Source organism: Chelon labrosus (genome assembly GCF_963514085.1).
Source record: "Chelon labrosus genome assembly, chromosome: 15".
In the NCBI taxonomy this organism is placed as follows: Eukaryota; Metazoa; Chordata; class Actinopteri; order Mugiliformes; family Mugilidae; genus Chelon; species Chelon labrosus.
Genome location: NC_140348.1, coordinates 18,537,438 through 18,560,092, shown reverse-complemented (window position 1 = coordinate 18,560,092; position 22,655 = coordinate 18,537,438). Strand labels below are relative to the sequence as shown.

The window sequence follows — 22,655 nt, the reverse complement described above, 5'->3', positions numbered from 1 at the left end:
AAATTTTCATAGAAGTCTCATTAAAAGGTTTTCTCATCATGCTGTTGTAAAGTTTAATTTACTGTCCTTCATGCTGACATCTTTCACCCTCCACTGGAATGAACTGACATTTCAGCTTGTTCATATAAGCGTTTGCCCAATACAACCTGAACAAATAGGCTGAATCAATACAGAATTACAGTATATTTGTTTGACTGTTGAAAAAAAAAAATCATTCCCCTGCCCTACATGTTGAATTTTATTGCCCGCGCATTAAAAGAGGCACTTATCAGCTGACAGATAACAGACAATCAGCACACTGCTGACACAATTCATAAGACCCGGTTAGCAGAAAGGCTTGTCAAACAAAGGCTTCTGTAGGCAAACACACTCTTCAGCTGAGGATAACTGCCGGCAATAGCTGGGAGAACCTCTAGGGAAAACAAACCTGAAGAACAAAGAAAGTGTTGCATCTGAAAGAAGTTGACCACGCCTGATTGCTCTGCTGACAGTTAGAGGGCGTGTACAAGTACATTAACACTATTTATTTATTTTTTTTGGCAAAGACAAGAATTTTGCCTCTGAGTATTTAAAAGGGAATACTTGAAGATAAAAAAAATGCCGTCTTGCTTTGTGCTGTCTCTTTAAACAAGAGCAGTGTGCTCCATCCAGAGCAATTAACTGCTAGGACTTCTGGTGTGTGGTGTCTATACACAGCAGGTGGCCTCTACAGCTTCACAGACAGTTGCTTTCTTGTCACGGGGAGAATGCAAATACTACCTGTTTAACCAGTTACCATGTTCACCGTACTTATCTAGGAAAATAAAATACCACACAGCCTACGTGCATGTGTGTACGCATGCACCTGCATGTGTTAAGCATGCATATCTGTGCATGTGTGGTAGCACTCTTTAATCTATGTCATAATTCTCTTGATGACTCTTCCACTTCGCATTTCAAAGGAGGTTCAAACTAATTAGCTCAGGGAGCTGGCTGTCTGTTTGGTCTGCAGTAAATCTTCTAAAAGGACCAGTGACTTTATAAAGTGCACTCCATGATGTCTTTACCTGTCCATGGCACATGAGGTGGAACTAACCACAGAAAGGAAATGGATAAAGTCTGCCAAATTGCGCATACTGGTGAATATTTTGGGTGCCGTCTATTGTTGTAATTATGTGTATGAGATCAAGCAGGAGAAAATACAAATACGGTACCCATCGTGTTTCTGATTGATATGCAAACTCCACCGTTCATTGTGCGTGTGACAGAGAGAAAGATGGAAACAGAGGAGTCGGTTTTAATCAAGAGTATGGAAAGGAAGCAGTTTCCGCTGGAATGTGATTTATCTTGACAGCTTACACCTCTTAACTGGCTGTGTACCAAAGTGGCAGCATCTGTTTTCTCACTCCAGAAACCAAAGTTTGGTCTAATGAGAGCGAGAGAGAGAGAGAGAGCGGGAAAGAAGGAAAACGGATGGAGAACAACAAAGGCAAGGGGACAGACTGGATGAGGAGCAGCCTACAAACAAAGGTTGTCACTAATAGAGAGTTTTATGAGCTCCAGACCTGCTGAAATGGAGTGCCGTACGTGTGCAGCAGCTCTTATCGGCTCGCTGGCAGTAGGGCAGGGGAGGGTGAGAGCTTCCACACTTGCGATCCGTAAAAATGGTCTGATTCATTTTCCGCATGAGAGGGTCTCACAGGGGCGGCATCAGACCAGCCAGTCCACGCAGATTTATGGACCATTAAAGCAGCAGGCCTCCTGACCGCTATGCCACTATGGGCTGGCTGCTAAGACACACTGCACCCTCATTCATGCTTCTCCATCACAGGCCAGCTTCCACATTGTTCATCCTTTCATCAGTACCACTTTTACTGCCTCACATGAACTCCTCTCATAGTCTGTAATCCTGCTATTCTTTACCTCACTCCCTTTGATGCAGACTGAGCTGTTTACTGTAATTATCCTCGCCCACTGTCAACACAGTTCTCACAACTCAGACCTATTCCTTCCTGTCACCAAAATGACAACTCCTTAAGTCCCCCATAAAGGGCATACAGAATGTTATATTGACACGGAAGTGCTCCGGTAGCATTATGAATATCTCTGATGGTGCTCAATGGTGCATGTTGTTTTAGCCTAACAGTTTTACAATCAGATTAGTACCATTGCAGGCACACAGACTAATGGGTCTGTCTTTTCAAGGCATCCTCAATCAGCTGTTTCCGTGGTGATTAATGCATCTTGTTCTCTGCTCTCTCATTTGGTAGCTTTGCAACTTCATCATCCCTAGGAGTGATCCTGGGAGGAGAAAAAAAAAATGGGGCAGAGTCTATGCTGCTTGCCGGCCCTAAGAATAGCTCAGTGCGCAAGAAAACGATGCCACAGCAACCTGAAGCAAAAAAACATGAATGAATATAATGGCATCCTGATGAATCGCCTCAGCCGCTTCTTTGCTGAATAAATTAATTTGCCACATTTAGTGCCATTATTCACCTGAACAAACGGACTCAAAAAAAAAACAAACAAAAAAACAAATAGAAAAAGCTTCCCTAATAGTAATGATAAGTATCAAGACACACAAAAACAAAAACACTTCCCTGACTGTCAGTCCGGCATTCAGTGTGACACAAAAATACCATTACTCTACCGCCTGAGCCTGTTTGTCCAGTTGAGAGAAGGGGGGAAAAACAAGGGTGTGCATTAACACAGGCGCAGAAGTATTTACAGCACTGCTGCGTGGCAGGTACTCAGGGTTTATACGCGCTAAAAGAAAAAAGAGAGGCTATTAGATCAGTCCGCAGAGAGCTACTCGTGTGCGCTTATGAAATGGAGTGGCTGAGATGAGTAAGGTATCACCATCATGTGAAAGTTGCAGTTTGGTGTGAAGTCAGTTGGCCAGCGGTGAAGCTGCACTCAACAGATAGTCAGGCAAAGATACAAGAGTGACCTGCTGGGCTTCCTGGAGGACACTGTTGCCTATATATATATAAAAAAAACACACATTCAGTCATGTAAATATGCAAATTCTTGCACACGTGCAGAGAATGAGTTTCATGCACAAAGGAAGAAAATCGCCCAGTTGTTCTTTTCTTTTTATTCCAATTTTCTTTTCTTTGCTTTGTCTATATGCCCAGGCATTACCCGGCATGCTGTGTATCCACGGGTCATGTTAGCTCCTTGTATCATCGTTTACTCTAGGAGGGGCCCTGTTGAGGGTCCACTATCGTCACGAGGCTGGGTGTGGTGACACATCCTTTCTCTCCGCCCCGGGGTGTTTGTGCAGCCTAAATAACGCGGGACCGTTTGCGTGGGACCCGTCCCGCTTCAACACAATTCGTTAATTAATAATTCAAAATGTAACAGCTTCCCTATTATTAACACATGAGAATGCGTTTAAAACACAATTTTTTTTCCCTCCCTCCCCTCCGCTGTGTGTTACGTTACGAGCAGCTGGCGATAAAAGTGAAAGCACATTGCACGATGCAAAATTGGATGGCGTGCGCGTTCGCGGAGCTCCTGCGCTGCGGCAGTTGCCAGGGGAGATAGGAGGGGAGGGGTTTTCATTGGCTGAAGTGGACCTGTTGCCATGACGACGGCAAGGGGTTTGGTAGCGTTGCCGTGCGCTGTGTGATCTGCGCGCTGCGTGTATGGAGGAAGCAGCTGCTGATCTGATCTCTGACATTGTGTGAGACAGACATCTGAATAAACTGCGCGCAGACGTGTCTTTAAACATACCGGACCGAGGCACGCCGTGCATGATTGTAAGTATTTAACCGTTTTTTGTTAAAAAAAAATTTTTTTTAAACAGAATCTCTTTGATTAAATCGCGTACGGGAGGAAACGGGTTGTGTTTCGAACAAGCTAAAAGTAAATGTGGTCAAGTGACTTTGCTTAGAGCAGCCAGCATGGCAGATCAAGCGACAGCATGTGGCCAGCTAGCTAATGTTACTTCTCTGTTCTCCGGACTCGAGGTTTGAGGGGCAGAGAGGGGTTATTTATAGCACCAAATAATGGTCATAGTTTGACATATAAACATATAATTAATACACTATTCTACGTGGTTAAAAATGTTATGCTAAAGCTAGCGGTGGATTTACCTTCACTGACCCACCGAGCGACTGCTAACGCTACTTTGTCTCGGGTAAGCTAACGTTTCTAACGTTTACACTTGGTGAACTTGTCCCAGTTTAGTGGCTAGAGAAAAAACAACACTTAACTAAACCGGAGATAGTTCGTAACGAGTCCCGTGTGTCAGGAAACGTTGTGCAATAGTCCACGTCATTACGTGTAACTTTGTATTCCTCGTTGTGTTACCGTGGCTGCCCTGTGAGTGCAGTCTCTGCTGTGTATCTACAGGCAGTAGCTACAAAGCATATCAGTTTCCTTTGCTAACTGCACTTTCAGCTTATCTTTTCCACGGGCTTTCAGCCTCATTGTTTCAGTACACGTCCTCGGCTGCATTTTCTCAAGTTGTGCTAGTCAGCGGTATCAAATCAATTTTTATTGGTGGTAATGGAAAGACGCGCATATATATATATATTTATATATCTATATCTATATCTATCCCCCTCCTCGTATCTATAAATAGTTGAATATTTTCATGGTATAATATCGACGCTACCAGAGGTTGTGAGGCTGCACTGGCTAGCTAAGCACATGATGTAATGGATTATCACAAGATTGTCCCAGATTCAGAGTGCTCTACTAACAATGTCAGAGTGTAGGAAAAAATATCTGTTTACTCCAGTTGGATATATTTTATGCTGTTATTGCGAAGACCTTCTATACATTACGTTATCCCACGTGTCTGGCCTTACGTGCCCCTTCTTTAGTCTCTCAACCTGCTATCTGTCAGTATTGCATTTTCTGGACTGGAAAATCTCATCTAATATTCATTATGTGGTCTGAGGTTTCTATGTATATTTAAAAAAAAAAAAAAAAAAAAAGATTTTGAGAGTAGACCGGTGTTGTCTCTTTTTTGCCTGACAGTTGCTAAAAGCCCTATTGATGATTTTTAAGACAAAGGCAACAGAAGCTTAAAGGATGGAAAAAGACAAAAAAGAACCAGATGTTGTCAGTCTGCCATTATTTTACTGCCAGAATCACCGTGGTCATATTGTAGGTCAAACCATCTGTTGTCTTTGTTGTTGTTTAGCATGTACGCGCTCATGTTTGTACGTACAGAAGTCTCTGACGCGCTCCCAGAATAGTCAAGGGTATGTTAACTTTACTGACATTCATTGCTATAAATAAGCTGTAACCCGGCGACGTGGTCATGGCCATGTGAAATGGCTTTAATGGCTGTAATGATCTAAATTATTGTCAGTGGAGCTGAATTATGCTTAGATGTGAACGGCTACAAGGTTGCTTCAATTGCCGGAACGGGTCTCTGAGACACTGTTGTTACCACACGCAAAATGAGTCCATGATTTGAGGTTCTTTTCTACCTTGGGAAGAAGTGAAAGGCATGTGAAAAATTATGGGGAAAACTGAATGAATGCTGTGGTCTGTTTTTGGAAATGTAACTGGCTGACATGGGACTGATGCTTTTGCTGATGAGAAACTGAAAGGTATGACTAACCATCTTGACAATTGGTCACATGAGTCATAGTATTATTTGGTATTTTGGATGTATAGTCCTGACGGTAAACGCCAGGGTGTTGGCCAGTTTGAGAAACAATGCAATTAGATATTAATTACGTAAAATCTAAATCTGTTCGTAGTTTTTATTTTTTCCAAAATATTGTCTGCCCCATTGTCAGATATTTCAATTCATTGTCAATAATCTGACTATACCACTACAGGTTTCATTCACATTACTGGGGCATCTTACACCAGTTGTGCACAGTAGTGGATTTAGTGATATCAAATATATCTGAAGATGCTCTCATGAATGCCACATTTAATTTTCACAACGGTTTAAATACACTGGTGTCACTTTACTGAGAAGTGGCTCTATTGTACTTGACAACAAAACACAAAGAAGTTCCAAGAAGGATGTATGACAAGTGAAGTAATGTAACAAATGAGAACGCCACAGCACAATATTTTTATTGAGTGAATTTAAACATTTATGTCCCCGTTCAGTCACCACAGCATATTGAGCACACTGTCTAAAACACCTTAATAATGAAATAACATTTGGACCTGAATTGCATCGTGTAGCGGTTTCCCTAGAGTGGCACAGAATCTGCAGTTTAAAATGGTGGTGTTGCCATGTAATCAGTCTTATCACAGAACTGTGTACTCTGACCTGGAGCAAATGAAGGGTTGCGTCCTCTAAAATCCACCATGTTCTTTGTAGTTATACGACTGACTGTGGTTTTGAATTCATTGTGAAAGCCTGCGTGTGGTAGAAACTTTTGGGATTGCTTAACACAGAATAAACCAGTTTTGTCTTGAATTGTATGAGTGGAAAAGCTTCAGGGGTTATAACCAACTGTTCTCCTAAAAACCCCTGTTACCAAGTCATTTGTAACTTTCATTTAATTGCGTTTAAAAAGCCGCTGTCCGGTTTATTTTTGTAATGGAAGACATGAATAATCTGATGTTTGGCAGATTGGAAGTTGGTCTTTGATTACTCAAAGCGACTGTATTCCCATAATTTTGTTGTTGTTGTGTATTTTTCCTGTTCAAAATGGAAGCTAATGTAGAATTAAATAACAGCATGTGTTGTGAAGAAAGTGAAAGTAGATAATATTTGGTACTTTTGTATAAGTAGTATTTATTTTTTAAGGATCAGCCAAAGAAAGTTTTCATGATCTGTCGTTTTCATGAAGGATATTTTGTATTGCTCTCTTATTTTTAAGGTGTTCAGATGGTTTTCCTTCAGTTATTCAGAGGGCTTAGGGATGGTACAGTTAGGTGGTTTAATGCTATTTTATTTTAAAGTGTTTTCGACTATTATCTTTGCTGGCATTATATTGAAATGTCTATTTATTAAATCAAAAAATATGTTTGAGGTTTAACGAACCCACGTGTTGATTACCTTAATTCGTAGACATTAACATGTTGGAATACTGTGTTATTATATATTATTAAATTAGCAGCTCCTTTAGTCGTAAAAGGCTATCGCAATTGTTAACATCCAGAATTACTCCCAAAGTAAAAGAACTTTAGGCTGAGTCCCAAAGGTTGAGGCTGACCTTATTGATGCCCTACAACGGAGTCGATGGTTGTAACTACCACCCAAAGCTGACAGTGCAGAGAAACATCCAATCAGCTGTTTGATTAGTTTAGCAATGAGCTTCTGTCTCACCATTCACACAAACATTTGTTCAGACACTGATTGATTGGCAGGGATTCCTCTGGCCCACTTGCTCTTCCGATTGAGATCAAGACACATCTATGTTTGTTTTGTCAGTGCAAAGGATTCTTCCCATTGTTTTACATTTATTCTGATATGTGGTCTAAATGCCTTTACTTTCATTTGGCTAAAGGTGCTCTGCAAAAACACTTAAGCACAGTGCATAAATCTTTCTATTGTATTGAAAAATCCCTGAAAATGGAACACGTATTTACTTAAGATCAGTCACTAATCAATGAGTTTAAGCTCTGACTGTTGACGCTGCCCTATCTGACTCATGGGGTCGACTGATTATGCAGTTTTGTGGTCGTCTTAAATGATCACCTCTTCGCAGCCCATGAGGTTTTGAAGAAGGGACATCCCCGTCAGTGCATAGCCTACTGTTGTTTTGGGTCTTTGACATTCTGCTAGTCAGACATAGGTGGTAGCTCTGAATTTGAGTTGCAAATGTTAAACGCCTGAAGAGACGGGTTTACATACATGTGCCGCCTCCTCCTCCTCCTCCTGTAGTTTCGCTTGTCCTGATTTTGTTTTTGCTGTCCTCTTCCGATTATCAGCCCGTCTATTCTTTGTGATGTTTCACATCATTTAGCGTCTATCTCAAGAGATCACGGTACAGTTAAATGCCATCTATTTTTATGCCCTAAGCTTGCTGCTTCTTTCCACAGCTGTCAGTTTTTTTTACAAACTGGGGTCAACCTATTGTAGTTAATGTCACAAGATCAACAACAAAAAGAAGAGGTTGAGGTTTAGTTCTGCAAATCTGCAAATCAGTCTCTGAGCGTCTGGTTGGCTGTATTTTTAGCTATTGCATGTTTGTAGTGTTTATACCCATATTGTTTTTCCCCTCCATCTACTCCATTGTTTTACATCTCTTGATTGGTCACAGCGGTCATACGCTGACTCTATGGTGAGCTGCCCCCCCGCCATCTCTTCCCCTACCCCTCTTTAACCCTCTGACTGCTCCTGTGCCTGTCTCATTTCTGACGGGGTGGGCTCCAGACACAGGCCATTAAGGCCCGCCTATCTGAAAGCAACACCGATGTGACCGTTTCCTTGATTGAGTGAAAGGAAGAGGGAAGGACGGCTGTGTCCTGTGTCACAATGGTTCTTTGTCTCATCACCCTCGGCTGAATTAACGGGATTTATTTAATTGATGCCACTATGACAACAACAATCCAGACTTATCAGCTCGTGTGTAAATCATCAAGATCTTTTCATGAATGAGAACGTTTAAGTGGTATGTCGTAAAACCATATCATCACCGGACCGGTACCGGGTTTGGTGTTTTTGTCCAAAATGAAATGTAAACATAACATAGAGTATTATACTTTAAAAGTATTAATCCATGAATACGTAGAAGCTCAGAGGAAATCTAGACACTTTTAAAAGTCTGGCATTGACATGAGCTCACCAAGACAATAAATACATTGGAAAAAATGTGGCACTTATGTGGCACCAGGAATGTGTGTGAATGCTTTACAATCGTAGCATAAAAAATGCATAGTAGTACAAAATTTTAGTCCGAGATAAATACGAAACTGATTTTTTATTTTTTTTGCTCATCCTGGTGCAGTGCATAGATTAATATTCATTTATTATAAACTGCTGTCTGTTTAATATATTCTATACTTTGAACCACATTTTAAAATATTTATTAAAGGTTCAGATGTTCAACAGGAGTCACAGGAAGACGCATATGAGAGGCTGTAATGTAATGTAATTTTTGCTGTGCGTGCTTTTTTTTTTTGATGTCCTCACAGCAGAAGCCTCAGTAAATATTCTTACTCTATGAAAGCAAAGTGCTTCATCCTGTTTTCTTTGGGTCTTTGTGGAAGAAATCTATCGGAGTTTGAGCATGATTTTTGATTCAGGAACGAAGGCCGTTGTTGCTCGATTCCTTTCTGCGTTTCTACCGAGTTTTATTGGTTTACACTTGTAGTATTTACATGGATGGTAATCTCGCACTGAGAACATTCCTGGAAGGGCTTATATTAAAACCTCATGAGTGTGTAAACTTCAACAAAACTACTTTTACGTATTCCTTTTTAGATTTTGGAAACTAGTTTGACGGTATAAATCAAATTAAATGGGACATTATAAAAAAAAGAAAAGCAGATTTTTTTGTCAGTTTAACAGAGGTTGTTGTGTATGTTGATTGTTGGTGAGTGTTGGTGCACTGAACTTACAGACACATGACCAAGTGATAAGGTTTCAGTGTTGGCTGGGGGCTGGCATGTACTTTGGAAGGCCTCACCTCTGTTGACAGTCAAAGTACAGTCTGTGTATTTGAGTGTGAAACTTACTTTGTGCAGTTATTGTCACTGAGGAAGCCGAACAGAATCATTATCAATTCTTCTGATTGCATTAGTCGACACATTAGGTCCAGCCTCGGTATGTCAGCTGTCTCTGAGCTGCATTCTGATGGAATTCATAGATTGCCAAGGCAAATACTGCTGTTTCAATAAAACCTCTCAGGCCGACGCCTGCCCGAGTCCACTGTTTTGGTGTAGTGCAAGCCTAACAGCCTCTGTGTGAAGTCTGAATCTGTTTTCTAAAAAATGAACTTCCTCAACAGGCAGGAGGTGTTTCCTTCCCTCCCGGTCCTCTGTTTGAAAGTGCGAGGTGAATACTGAGCACTTCGGAAACATGACTAGAGCAAAAACAACTGCTCCTTTGTATGAGCCGAGTGTGGGGCCAATTGTAACGCTTTGTACAAGCTTTTTCATTTGCTTTCACCTCAGGCGCTGAGTAGATCGTTTAAAGTAGTAGTTTTATTTTAAAATGTATCATTTAGACGTGCTTCAACTGCAGCCTGATTAACCTTCACATTAATGGATGCTTTATTTGTTACGACATAATTTAACCCTCCCATAGAATAAAAGACCAAGCCACTTGGCTACCTCGCTCTGGAACAGCCTCTTTTTCTCTCTCTCTCTCTCTCTCCCACTCTAACCCTGTCCCCCTTTGTCTCATTCACATTTTTAGAGCTCCAGCCAGACGGAGTAGTCACCTAAATATCAGTTAGGGTTTCAAATAACAGCCGTCACCATGGGGCTTTGCGGCACACCTTTGTGTATCTGTTACAGAGGTGTAACTGGTTTGTGTCAACTGGTTTATTTCTTGTGAAGAGGGTGTGGTGTTGAGACAGAACTGGAGGCAGTTAGGCACATAATATATGGTTTTTGTTGTGCAGATGAAAAATGATATATAATTGTTTGCTTAACAAAATCGCTTTATGGTGTAGTGAATTTGGTTTTATAAAGTGTGCCTTAATGGCACTTAGTCAGTGGTGCCATGACATCCAGGTTGGCAGTGGCCTTTCCCACTGCTCTTTGTCCGACAGGTTTGTGGAGAACAGCAGCAGACTGCTGGCCTCAGCATTTTCCGCCTGTATTGATCTCCCCACATTAGCTCTCTCTTCATGCACAGACATGAGCACAATTGCTTCCCTTACAACATTGGCTGCCGTGGCAACTGAGTCCTGATTGTGAGATTCGCTCCCAGAAAACATCTCCAACCGGCACCTCTTCATTTCGCCGCTGCTATCATCTCCTTTACATTCCCCCGTACATATCTGACACATCAACGGCTTGATTTGCCACTTAAAGCTATCTCCATATGTCTTTGTGTATTTTTGAATGGGCTAAGTGCTTAACAGGATAAAAGAGCAGTTTGAAAAGGGGGGGAAAATGTGCCTTGGCACCTGCTGTTAGCCTGCCTGTTTGCACATGAATATGATGAGGCTGGCGGTGTGCAGGGCTATTTTAACTTGCAGATGAGCCATCAGGTCAGCACCATTGCAGCTTTGGTGTATTTTCAAGCTTGAGCAGCAGTCAACAGGCCAGTCCGGCTTATTAGCTCCCTCTCCCCTCTCCACTCTTTACACTCTAGTGTCCCATTATTCATTGCATTCCCAGCCGCCTCTCTTTGATGCCTTTTCATAAGAGCAATGATGACTGCGATCATTGCAGCAGCGGTGGTAATTGACCAGCTGCAGTCGTGGTGAAACACTTCCTGGGTTTGGCTGGATGCAGGACAACGTTCTCATCCGTCCACCCTGCCTCTGTTGATATTCAAATGATGGTCATCTGGAGGAGCTACTCAAAAGAGGATAAGCTGTCTCTTGCACCCAAGGGCCCAGCTGAGGGGTCAAGTTTATGAAGAAGGACAAAGGTGAGGCTCCTCAGAGGTTTAAGGTTAATCACTGATCCGGCACTTCACCTATTGCTTGATTTCTGTCTCATCTCCCAGCAATAAAACTGAAGTTTACAGGCAGTCATTCATGCCCTATTCAAGAAGAAAAGACAACCACATAGAGTGTTTACAGCAGACTCTGGAAAGCACTTTGGTCACACCTTTTAATCAAAGAACCCAGTGTAATGAAAGCCACACCTGTGTTGGCTTTTGGTTTTACTGTGACCGAAGCGTTTGTCTTCTGAGCTGGAAAACAACCTGTGATCCTTGTCAAATTTGCCTGAAATTGTACCTGCACATTAAATTTATCAAGCGTGCAAGATATGAAAATTAAATGACATAATATAATGTTTAAGTCAGTGTATCCCGCAATGGTTTTTGGAAGCAGAAGCTGTAGACTTGTCTCTCTGTTTGGTCCCCGTTGTGTTTGTAAATTCATTCAGAGCGGGAAACTGTCATGTCGACTGTGTTCTGGTGTCTTGAGCAGAGATTTTCCTCGAACACAAATGGGCAGTGCTCTTGCTGCCTGACGTATCTGATTGCTCTACTTTGCGGCGAACAGTGATTCATCCCAGTCTGTAGAAAACCTTGCATAGCCTACCTCACTACCACTGTGTCTCAGCTTGCCAACCACCCCCCCCACTTCTCTCTTTCCCTTCCTCTCTCGTTCATTCTTTCCATTTTGCTCTGTCCTTCTATTAAAGGACCTCACCTATTGTTGTCTCTTCCTATGTTTCATTCTGCCTGTCCTTTTGCCTTTTGGCCTGGACAGCTCATCGACTTACTTCCTTTTTGCTGGTGATCAAAATCGCAGAAGTATGTGCGTTACACAAGGACAATTCGGTGTTGTTGACATTCGCAATACCCAGACAATAGAGGACTGACAGACAGAATGTGGGATTATTATATCTAACACAATGACACATGTAGAGCAGGCAGGATTTGCTATTATTACAGACACTTAAACAAATACGCTGCTAAGTATTCTTTAAAGGCTGAAGACATCGTGACCCTAGATTTACCTGTCACTCTTGACCAAAATAGGATCTGTCAGCTATATCCTCTCATTAAGAGGGTAATTTTCTAAATGCTCTAATGACTCCTTTCTACCTTCTCTGCCCGCTCTGGCTGGCTTTGACGAACTGATTTGTGTGTGTGCGTGTGTACGTACACTCCCTCTCCCGTCTCAGCCACTGTGCAAACACTCTCGAGTTTGACCCAATTCTTATCTTATCACAGAAACGAAATGACATGCCTATCCACCACACTGTGCGTACTTTACCTCACCAACTTTCCAAACCCACTCCTTCCTCCGTCCGGATCCAGAACGCGTTAGACCGAGTCAGGCCCAAGGCGTCCGGTGTACATGAGGAATACTTGGTTACGGTGGTAGTCTGTGGCAGAGACAGGCCGCATGGGTTGCTCATTTTCTTACTGACTCGTTGTTTGTGGGATTTCTGCTCTTAATTGAAGGGATGGCATGGTTGTCATGGTGACACCCGGGACATAAAGCTTGTTGTGAGCTGAGACAAAGAGTGGTCTCTTTGTGCTCTTGGCCTCACCGGACACTGTGCACAACCACAGCTTGTATTTTAAGATTTTACAGAATTGGTTGAATTATTTTAAGAAAAAAAAAGAATAGTCAATGTTAAATGATCAATAACATAGGTGTTTATGTAGGCGGCATCATCTCAATGTATAAGGTTCAACTTTAATTGGATCTCTTCTGTTAAAGACAGCATGCTTTTTGACAGGTCATGTAAAAACAAAAAGTATGATTGTCTTATGAAGGGTTCTTGAGTGGAATTTGTTAATGATACAGCGCTGCCGGCAGATTGAATTTCCTTGTGGTGTTAAATGACTGTCAACTCCTGGGTTTGTGGCCTCTTTATACTACTTAATCTGGCATGTGACAAATTGAGACTTGATCCTGGCTGAATACAGATCAGTCTGTAAGAGCCATCCACTCTGCAAGATGGAGGCCTTCCACTCATTGGTTGGTTTCATGCTCATTTACACATAACGAGCAGCTGGGCCTTGTCTGAAATGAGGTGGGCGTTGAGTAGTGGAGCCTTAAGTCAGTTCAGTTGCTTGAGAGGATGTCCTCGAAGGTCCTCGGCTGAAGTGAAGGGTGGGAGGGGGAGCTGAGAGCCTCTCCGTCCTCACCAGGCGTGGAGTAGAGGGGCAGTGAGAGTGCCAGGAAGTGCAATAAAGGCAGACAGGCACCGCTACGGGCGCTTTGCCCCCCGGGAAACTTAAAAAAACAAGGTCCACGCTTGGATGAGCACATCATTCCAAAGTGTCGCATCCAGTTATTTTATACTGCCAACTTTATTTTGAGATGGAATTCACTGTCAGAAACTATAAATTTGTCACGGATGCAAGTTTTTTAACAATCTATTGTTTCCTCTTTTTCCAGACCTCTTTGATTTAATGGGTCCAATCATTGGGATGTCACCAGATAAGAAAACGGAAATTCCGGGTATGCAAGAGGAGCGGACGGGGCTCAGAGGTGTTTGTGGTGTGGGGACATTGCCTGAGGCAGAGTGTGCATCCAGTCCACTGGCAACTAGCGTGGATCGTACTGGAGGTAATGAGGATGAGGAGCTCACAAACCTCAACTGGCTCCACGAGAACCTGCTTCAGAACTTCACCCTTGGAGGTCCTGAAGCTCAGCCAAGTGGCAGTCCCCTCTTCGACATAGAGGGAGACTATGGGTCCAACCAGGGGCCTTCCTCATCCTCCTCCTCTTCGTCAAACAGCAGAGGCAGGGAGCGGGACTCAATGAAGTCTAAGCCCCCTTTCTCATTTTCCCTGCTTATCTACATGGCCATTGAGCAGTCTCCCAGCAAGTCCTTGCCTGTTAAAGAAATCTATGGCTGGATTCTCGAGCACTTCCCCTACTTCTCCAACGCTCCCACCGGATGGAAGAACTCAGTTCGTCACAACTTGTCCCTGAACAAATGCTTCCGCAAGGTCGAAAGGAGTTTGGGAAAGGTAGGTCAACAAAGTTTCTCCTAACTTTCACACAGCTCACCCAGAAAAATGTTTAAATTCTGCACCCGCCGTCAGCATTACTTTGTTTGATGACGTGACATTAACTGTAAGGCCAAAATGTGCCTTCTTTGTTTAGTAAAACGCCGCTGGTGAGCAGTGTGTAGCTCTGTAAAGCTGCAGCGTGGCTCATATGTCAGTGTCCGGGACGTTAACGCAGCTGCAGGGACCTCTGACTCTGCTGTGATAAGGGTGGAATCCAGTCAAGGTCACAGATACTCCTCCATAGGAAGTGCAAACACAGCACACTAAGATAGGACATTATCTTCTGGAGCACTGCAAGGTAGTGCAACTGTTTTACCCCAGAGACAGTCATCCCACAGTTGGAATCCTAAGCGTTACGCTGTAAGAAGAAACTTAAAGTGACCTTAAGAGCAGGAATGAGGTTGTGGGAACAGTCTTTGTCTACCTTGTCCTGGAGTTTTAGATCAGCTGTGATCAGGACATTTGTGTTGCATTTTTCTGTATTAAAAAAAAAAAAAAAATGAGAATCTTTCCTAATAATATTTCTAATAACAATACATTACATATAACAATAGGTATTCTTAGCTAAATAAGCAGCATTCAATGTTAAAGGTCATGAAAAAAAACCTCTTGCATGTAAGGAGTTTAACAGTTAAAACCGTTAAACTGCGTCAGTGCTATGGGGGTGTGGTTTGAGTCCATGTTGCCAGTGTTGTACCCGGCTAAGACCTGATATTTTCCCATCTTTTGAGTGGATGTCGCTCAGCGCTCAGTCAACAGCAACATGGTGCGGTGCAGGCCGCTCAGCGTGCAGGTGCACAGCGTGAGCCCTTCGTCTGCTGAGACGCCAGCACCAGTTTCACATGACACTGGCTGGTGGTTTCCGTTGCCATGGAGACATTTCCTTCTTCCTGCATCAGGGCTGGTTGGTAATCTGAGTCAAGGTTATTCTCCTCCCTCCCTCTATTCTCCCAGACTGGGCGAGAATACGCCACCATCAGATAAAGTGCTAGTTAACACACTGCCGCACACATCACCAGCAGACGGATTCATTCTTCACACTGTGCTGCCGAGACACATTTTTCATGTTTGTAGAGGCTGTTGCGGAATTCCTAGTTCTGTATTTGCTATTTTGCGGCATTTAGTTTATGGTGTGTAGAGAACAATGGCTTTACGTTATGGACATTTATGCAAATGAGACTTTTACACACCGATGTGCTGCTGTCACTGCAGTAAAACTGCGCCGAAAAACGTCTGACATTCTCTGTTTTTTTTCAACGTTGCAGCTTGAACGTGTCTTCTTTTAAAAGGTGCTATGAAGCTTTTAGTTGAGCCCTAATCTGTGACTAATCTGTAAAAGGTTAGGGTCACACTTGACTTTTTTCTCCTGATAAAAATAATGATCTTGTCATTTGTAGGTCTGCGCAATTACTCAGCCGTACACATCACCCAAATTGATTGCGCAGTCTGTCATTGAATTTTAAAGTTACCCTGTGGATTTTGTTCACCGCTGGTAGTGCAGTGGGGAAATGTTTTTACAAGTGGGCCCTTGTTTACATGGAATTCATGAATGAATTCATGTCAAACCTATCGTTATCAGGAATCAGGGATATCTAGATTATTATAAATAAAAAAAATAAGTATCTGATATATTTTTTACTATGTATTTTGTGGAGTAAAAGTTTAAATGTCCCTGATCTTTCCCACAGGCCAGTGGAAAAGGTTCCCTCTGGTGTGTTGACCCCGAGTATCGCCCCAACCTAATCCAAGCCCTTAAGAAGCAACACTTCCCTGCCGCACATGCCTTCTGCACACCACCCGCCTCCCCACCCAGGTAAACCTTCATCAAGCACTTTCTGGATGTTATAAGTTTGCTCCAGTGTTGCAGGACATTGTCGTCAGCTAATCAACCCAGAACGGGCACAATCTGCCCTCAAATATAGATTTTGTTGGAATCGACATAGTTAATCTGACCCCGTGTTGTTTGTTTGCTTTCCGCAGTGCCTCCTCACCCCCTCGCCATCTCTTTCTACAAGGTTGCTCATTCAAAGGTGAGACCGACATAAACTCATCCCAGCATGCACATTTGTGTGTCCAAAATGAAAAGCTGTCGGAGTGCACTTTTTTTTTTTTTTTTTTAGCTTGTGTTTGTGCAGTATTTTGATTCTGTTGCCGTTGCACATTTCAGTCCCAGAACATTCAGCATCACCGTGCTTTTATCCTCAACTCTTTTGGTTTGATTTGTTGCTTTCAAGTCATTGATGCCTCATGTAGACCATAATGTTGTAGCTCCCAGTTGATGTCTCAGCCTCCCCTCCCCTCCTCCTTGCCTCTTGGATTTGTAACCTTGACGACAGGCAGAGGTTCTGCTGGTGCTCAGTGTCGAGCACTCAGTCTCACTGTAATCATTAATAATTTAGAGCCTCAGAAGTGAGCTATGAGGCTTTTAGACACTTTGTCAGGTCTGAAAAGATCAGATGCACTCTCATTATCGGTGGCTTGAATTCATCCTCTGGTTTGAATTAGTGCGTATCCGGTCCATTCAGTGAATACTGATGGGGTCACTGTGTGTTAAAATTACTGAAGGAGCCCCAGTCCATCCAGTCCTAGTAGAGATATCATGCTACCATGCTTTCACGCCTTAGGACTGACCATCCTGCATGTTCTCTCCTCTTCCAGAGTCTGACATTGATGCTGCCACTGCCATGATGCTCTTAAACTCTGCCCCTGGGCACCACGTTGACCCATGTAAGAGAATCCACAAACAGGCATACTTTCACCTACTCTTCGAGCTCTTTGTGTCCTACCCCCAACATACCACCCTGTCATTGCTCAAGTTTTCTTTTAATTTTGTGTGCTTTAATTTGTTATGTACATGTCTCCTGTTCTTACAAGCAAATATTTGGTTCTTGCACAGGAAAGGATTCAAGGACATTACTGGTACCTGACTGTAAACAGTATTTCTGTTGAAGACACATTAAAGGAATAGTTTGACATTTGGGAAACACTTCTTAGCATAGAGAATTTACCCTTCGTAGGTTTTCTGATTGGTCTGCCGACCACCGAGTCTCCTACCCTTTGTCAAGTCCCAACTTTCTGAGTTTCTGTAGATAGTTAAGACAAATAAAAGTCATGTGAGGATCAATTCCCGTAATCGTCGAAAACCTGCAGACTTAGCATTAAAACTAGTGTGGGTGCAGAGGAGGAAATGGCCATACATGAAAACTGAAAACGGGTCTGCTAACATCAGCTGCCTAGCCTCCACTAGATTCTGTTATTACAGGTTTTTATAGTTTCTGCAGGAATGGACCATACCTGCATGGCTATTGTTTGTCTAACCTCACAACAGTAACACAAGAAGTTGGGACTCGATAAAGGGTTGGATTCCTCTGGTTGGTCGTCAGCAGACCAATCCGAAGGACAAAAACAGGGTCGCTTGGGGGGAAATGGCTAGCCTGTGTCCGTCCAAAGGTAGTAAATCCACCTCAAATCACCTGTAATGCGGACTAATTAAAACAAGTTATATCTTCTTTGTGAAATCATACAGAATCCAAAGTGTAACAATGACAATTTGCTGTTTAACAGAGGGTTTTGTGTTGGACTACGTCTTGTCTTGCAGGCATTTGTCATGCAGCTAGAACAGACATCAGGAAGTAACAAGTCCAAATATTGTCATCTAACTCAACCAACAAGAAAATGAATGTGTTTCCTAAAATGTTGAGCTCTTCCTTTAACACATGTGCATCACCTTTGAAAACTTTCTAGAGAATATTACGCTAGCTAAAATCAATTTCAGAACGTGTCTCAGATTGTCAATTAGTCTGATCTTCCAACATAGTGAATTATTATTATTATTCCTTATACTTTAGATAGTAAATGTTTAGTAGATTTCATTGACTCATTGCTTGTTAAATTCTTTGAAGTAGCTTTTAAAATGACTGTACATTGCACTGTGCTTGTATTTACCCATTAGCGTTAATTCTGCTTTCACTTTAGAAAGCTATTTTTAAAGCAGGTTTTCCCTGCTGGGCCTAGACCAGTCTTAGTTCTGCTTTATACATAAACTGTAAACAAAGCAAACTAAAGCTAAAGCATCTGTGCTTCTCTGTCTGAATTCTGCTTTTTCTTCTCGGCCACAGCCCCTTTTAACCAACTAGTGTTTACACGTAGTGTTTAGAAAGTGTTTTAGATTGTAACGAGCCTGTAAAATAATCTTTTTAATTTCACTGTTTATTTACTGCTGTGTCTGTGTTCTGTTCTCCTCAGGCAATTCTGACAGCCCACTGGACCTCTCCCGACCTGATTCTGTCCTGGTGAGCAGTGATCCAAAGCAGGACCACAACTACAGCAGCGTGGCCCTGCAGCGCTGCTCCTCCCGTTCCTCCTCCTCGTCCCTCTCCTCCCTGGACGAAGGAGGCTGCGACCGCAGTCAGTCCCGCCGAGCCGGCAGCGAGGGTTTCCACAGCGACGAGGACTCCGACCTCTGGGACGAGAGGGGCGTCCACCAGACTTCTCGACGTCCGCCCGCCATCAAGTGGCCCACCGGCAAGAGGGCGCGGCGCGAGGTCAAGCCGGAGCTGGATGAGGAGCTGAAGGAAGCGGCGGGCTCCTTGCTGCATCTCGCTGGTATACGCAGCTGCACGGAGGGCTCCAAACGCACTGTCAAGAGCACAAAACTTAACAGGAAATGAAGTTTCTTTTGCCCCCGAAAGACTCCGGACCCTGTGAACCCTAACCTCTGACCCCTGATCGTGTGTCCCAGTGTGCCTCCTTCTCCTTATCTGATCGTTCATTGGCCATTTTGAGCCTTTTTTTTGTTTGGGAGTATCTCTGTCCAACAAAACAAATGGCAATAGTATCGTTCACACAGGAGAACAAAGCCATATAGAGTAAAACTCGGGGGGTAACTGCTGGGGGTGGGTGTTTGGGCTATGGAGAACCATCAAGATACCTATCCAAAACGACCTGCCTGCTTCTGTTGGATTAAAAGATTGTGATTCAAGAATTTTTCTCTGAAAGACAAAATGGAAAAAAAGCTGAAGGTTTTATAAACTCAAAGCGTTGCATGCTTCCTCCTCAAACCTGTATCCTCTTCCAAGTGAATCTATTTATGAAGCGAATGAGTGCATGTTTGTAACAGACAAAATCTAACCTCCTGGTGTTATCAGTTTCTCCTCTTTTTGTGCTAAAGAAAAAAAAAATGCCACTGTTTTGAAAAGAGTTCTTGCTCTGTGACTCCTCTTGTAAGAGAGATGCAATAATTAATCCACAACCTTAACTTTCTGACATTTTTTTTTTCCATGGTGGCATTTTTCAGAGTCGAGTATGCTAGTTAAACTTTACAATTAAGAGAATGAATGGAGTAGTATTACGATCTTGTTACGCGATAAACTTATCACACACGGGCTCCAGCTCTGTTTCAGGATTAGCAAGATGTGGAAATGGTATTACTCTGCCACTGCCAAATTTAGTTGCAAAGTTAGCTATAGTACTTCGCTCAGTTTTCTGCGGCCATTACAGTACAAGCTGTGTTTTTTTTTCTTTGTTGCAAATCCACCGCTCATCCTGTTGATCCCTTTTCATTCATCGGCGTGTTTTTGACATTGACTGTGCAGACTGGAAACATATATTCACGTTCGGTGACAGCCTATGCAAAGTGAACATCTTCCACGCGTTGCCAGATGTTCACTGCGTACCCATAGGTTATCCTGCATAGATTTTATTTTTATTTGTGCGTGTGTATCATAGTGCATGTTGACTTCAGCCCTAACCTGAGAATGACGGTCTTGACAAAAAGAGAAACACTTTTCCTTAAAAATACGGCTCCAATTAATACGATGGCGTGATGCCTGCTCTCTGTGCTGCAGCTGTATTGTAGGACCGCTTGGTACCCTGCTAGGTCCCTGGAAAGGTGAGGAGCAGGTTACCACGGGGTTTTGCTTCGCGATTTTGGGTTCGCAGTTCGATTATATCTCTGCGTCTCCTTTTTTTTCATGCCATGTAGTTTAGAAAATTACTAAATGATACAGGTAATATCACTGGCTGATCCTGTGGCCAAGTTAATTCACAACTTGAAAAAAAGGTGTGCCGACTTGGGCTCAAATAATTTAGAGAGCCACACGGTATCCGAGTGGAGAGAGCTGATTTTATTGTGCAGTCGCTGCACTAACTGAACGCCAAGCTCTCATGTTGTGCCCTCAGTTCTGGCTGGCTACTCGTGTTTCGTCCTTGCTCTTCCTCCTAGAACAAAATAAGGAAGTGCACACTCTCTTCTCAAGCTGCGAAATGGAGTGTTTATTGTCAGTTGATTGCATGCCGTTCGCTGAGGGGGAAGTTGCGAGCCACTTGTGTAGAAGGCCACAATTTTCATTTGAGCTTTTAAAAAAAAAAAAAAAAAAAAAGACGCTCTCTGGCAGAGCGCCGCACAGGACGAGCACAAGGAGAACGAACCGAAGATTCGATTATTTCTTCTTCACAGTACTACATCGCTGATTGTGTCACCGTGACTGTTAGTACAGCGCGCATGGTCAGTGCCAAACATTTTCTCGTGCCACTCATGTTAAACTGCAAAGCGCCGCGGTCGCTATATATCCCCCCTGCCGCCACAACGTAGTCAAGACTTTTTCTGAACCAGGAAATGGGAGACGACTCCGGTCAATACAGTGACTTAGCCAATACATTGGTTTATTTTTGTCTCTTTAGAGTGGGAGCTGTCCCTCACAGAGTAAGCTGCAGTTCTCAGAAGTAATACTTGCATACACTGGTCTTGTTTAGCTGTGAAAAAAAGAGAGAACAAATTATTGTTCATTAATCATCACCTTATTTATGACTTTAATTTATGGGATATTTGAATGCATACTCTATCAGACACTGGTCATTTGAAACTTATGACTAGGCACCTTTATTTTTCTCATTCTGTGAACTCCTCTCAGTGAGGACTTTTTTTTTTTTTCTTGTTTATTTTACAGCAATACACTTTTATTTCTCGTCTCGTTACACTGATTAAGTATTTTGCCAATGTTTTTTTTGTCTTTAGAGCGGGTGCTTTTTTTTTTTTGTTGTTGTTCAATTTAACCATGACTGCCAGGTTTTCTTGATGTTTTGTTTTTCTTTTTGTTAAGCTGGATAGAAGAGAGTAAATTAACTTTGATCCTGAAACTTATTTTGTTGCCAAAACTGATGTACAGCTGGGGTCTAGAATTTAAGATTGACGCAGCCCCCCGTGTACTGTAGAAGCTGATTTAATTATTATTTTTATTTTTATTTTTTACAACTGTCACATGTATGTTTAGGTATTATGACTTAAGTAGTCGTAAATTAAAGATTAGGTCTCGATCTCGTCACAGATTAGAATCTTTGAGAGAGAGGGGAAAAACAAAAAAGACTGCCACTCATAACTCATGCTTCCAGGTATCGTTATGGGATGTTTGACTATCACTGTAAACTGGATCAGACTAACTCAGTCCACAGGCAGCTGCTGTGTAGTTTCAAACTTACATTTGAGTATAAATGCAACTGCAGAGAAATTATGTAGAGTCTTGTAGAGGGGAAAAAAAAATAATCTCACTCATTCTTTCTGAAGCACTTGCAAAAGAAAAGTTGGTTCTCAAAGTGAGCCGATGTGTGAATGAGCTACCTAAACTTTTTTGGGGGGATATATCCCAGGACGAAACCCAGTTGCTTCATTGCTCCACAGCTGTTATTGAATATTAATTATGTGATTCTACCGTAGTTCATATGGGTATGATAACATTTTCTCGCATTTGTCAAAGCTGCCAACCCAGTATCAGTTTGTGTCAGTTGTCTGCCATGTCTTTTGGACCGACACACCTTTTTGGTTTTTGTATGCTAACCTCTGTTGATAAAATGTTTATAAGATTTATTTTCGCCAAAGATATGCAATTGCATTATATATGGTATTACAAAATATTAATAAAAACCTGTTCTTGTTATCCGTGTGTGCATCTTTTTATGCTGTTTCGTCGACGTGAGAATACCATCACCTCAGTAGCACACATTAGCTAAATTTTTGACCAACATTGCCACCTGCTGCGAAGGCCACAAGATTGGCATTCTAGCCAGTGATTGTCAGGGATTCTCAGTTTTCACATAACCGTGTTACAGCTGGCAAATATTTCCCACCGAGTCCAGC

General features: G+C 42.5%; 1 protein-coding gene across 1 annotated transcript; it reads left to right on the top strand.

Annotated features, from left to right (window-relative positions):
• Positions 1-3,576: 3,576 nt before the first annotated feature.
• On the top strand, positions 3,577-22,447 carry foxn2a (forkhead box N2a). The gene is made up of 6 exons (XM_084561778.1): positions 3,577-3,743; positions 13,905-14,482; positions 16,213-16,337; positions 16,505-16,554; positions 17,183-17,251; positions 18,770-22,447. Exons 2-6 carry the CDS (start codon positions 13,919-13,921, stop codon positions 19,192-19,194), a joined length of 1,233 nt encoding a protein of 410 aa, XP_084417904.1. The 5' UTR covers positions 3,577-3,743; positions 13,905-13,918; the 3' UTR covers positions 19,195-22,447.
• The last annotated feature ends 208 nt before the right edge of the window (positions 22,448-22,655 follow it).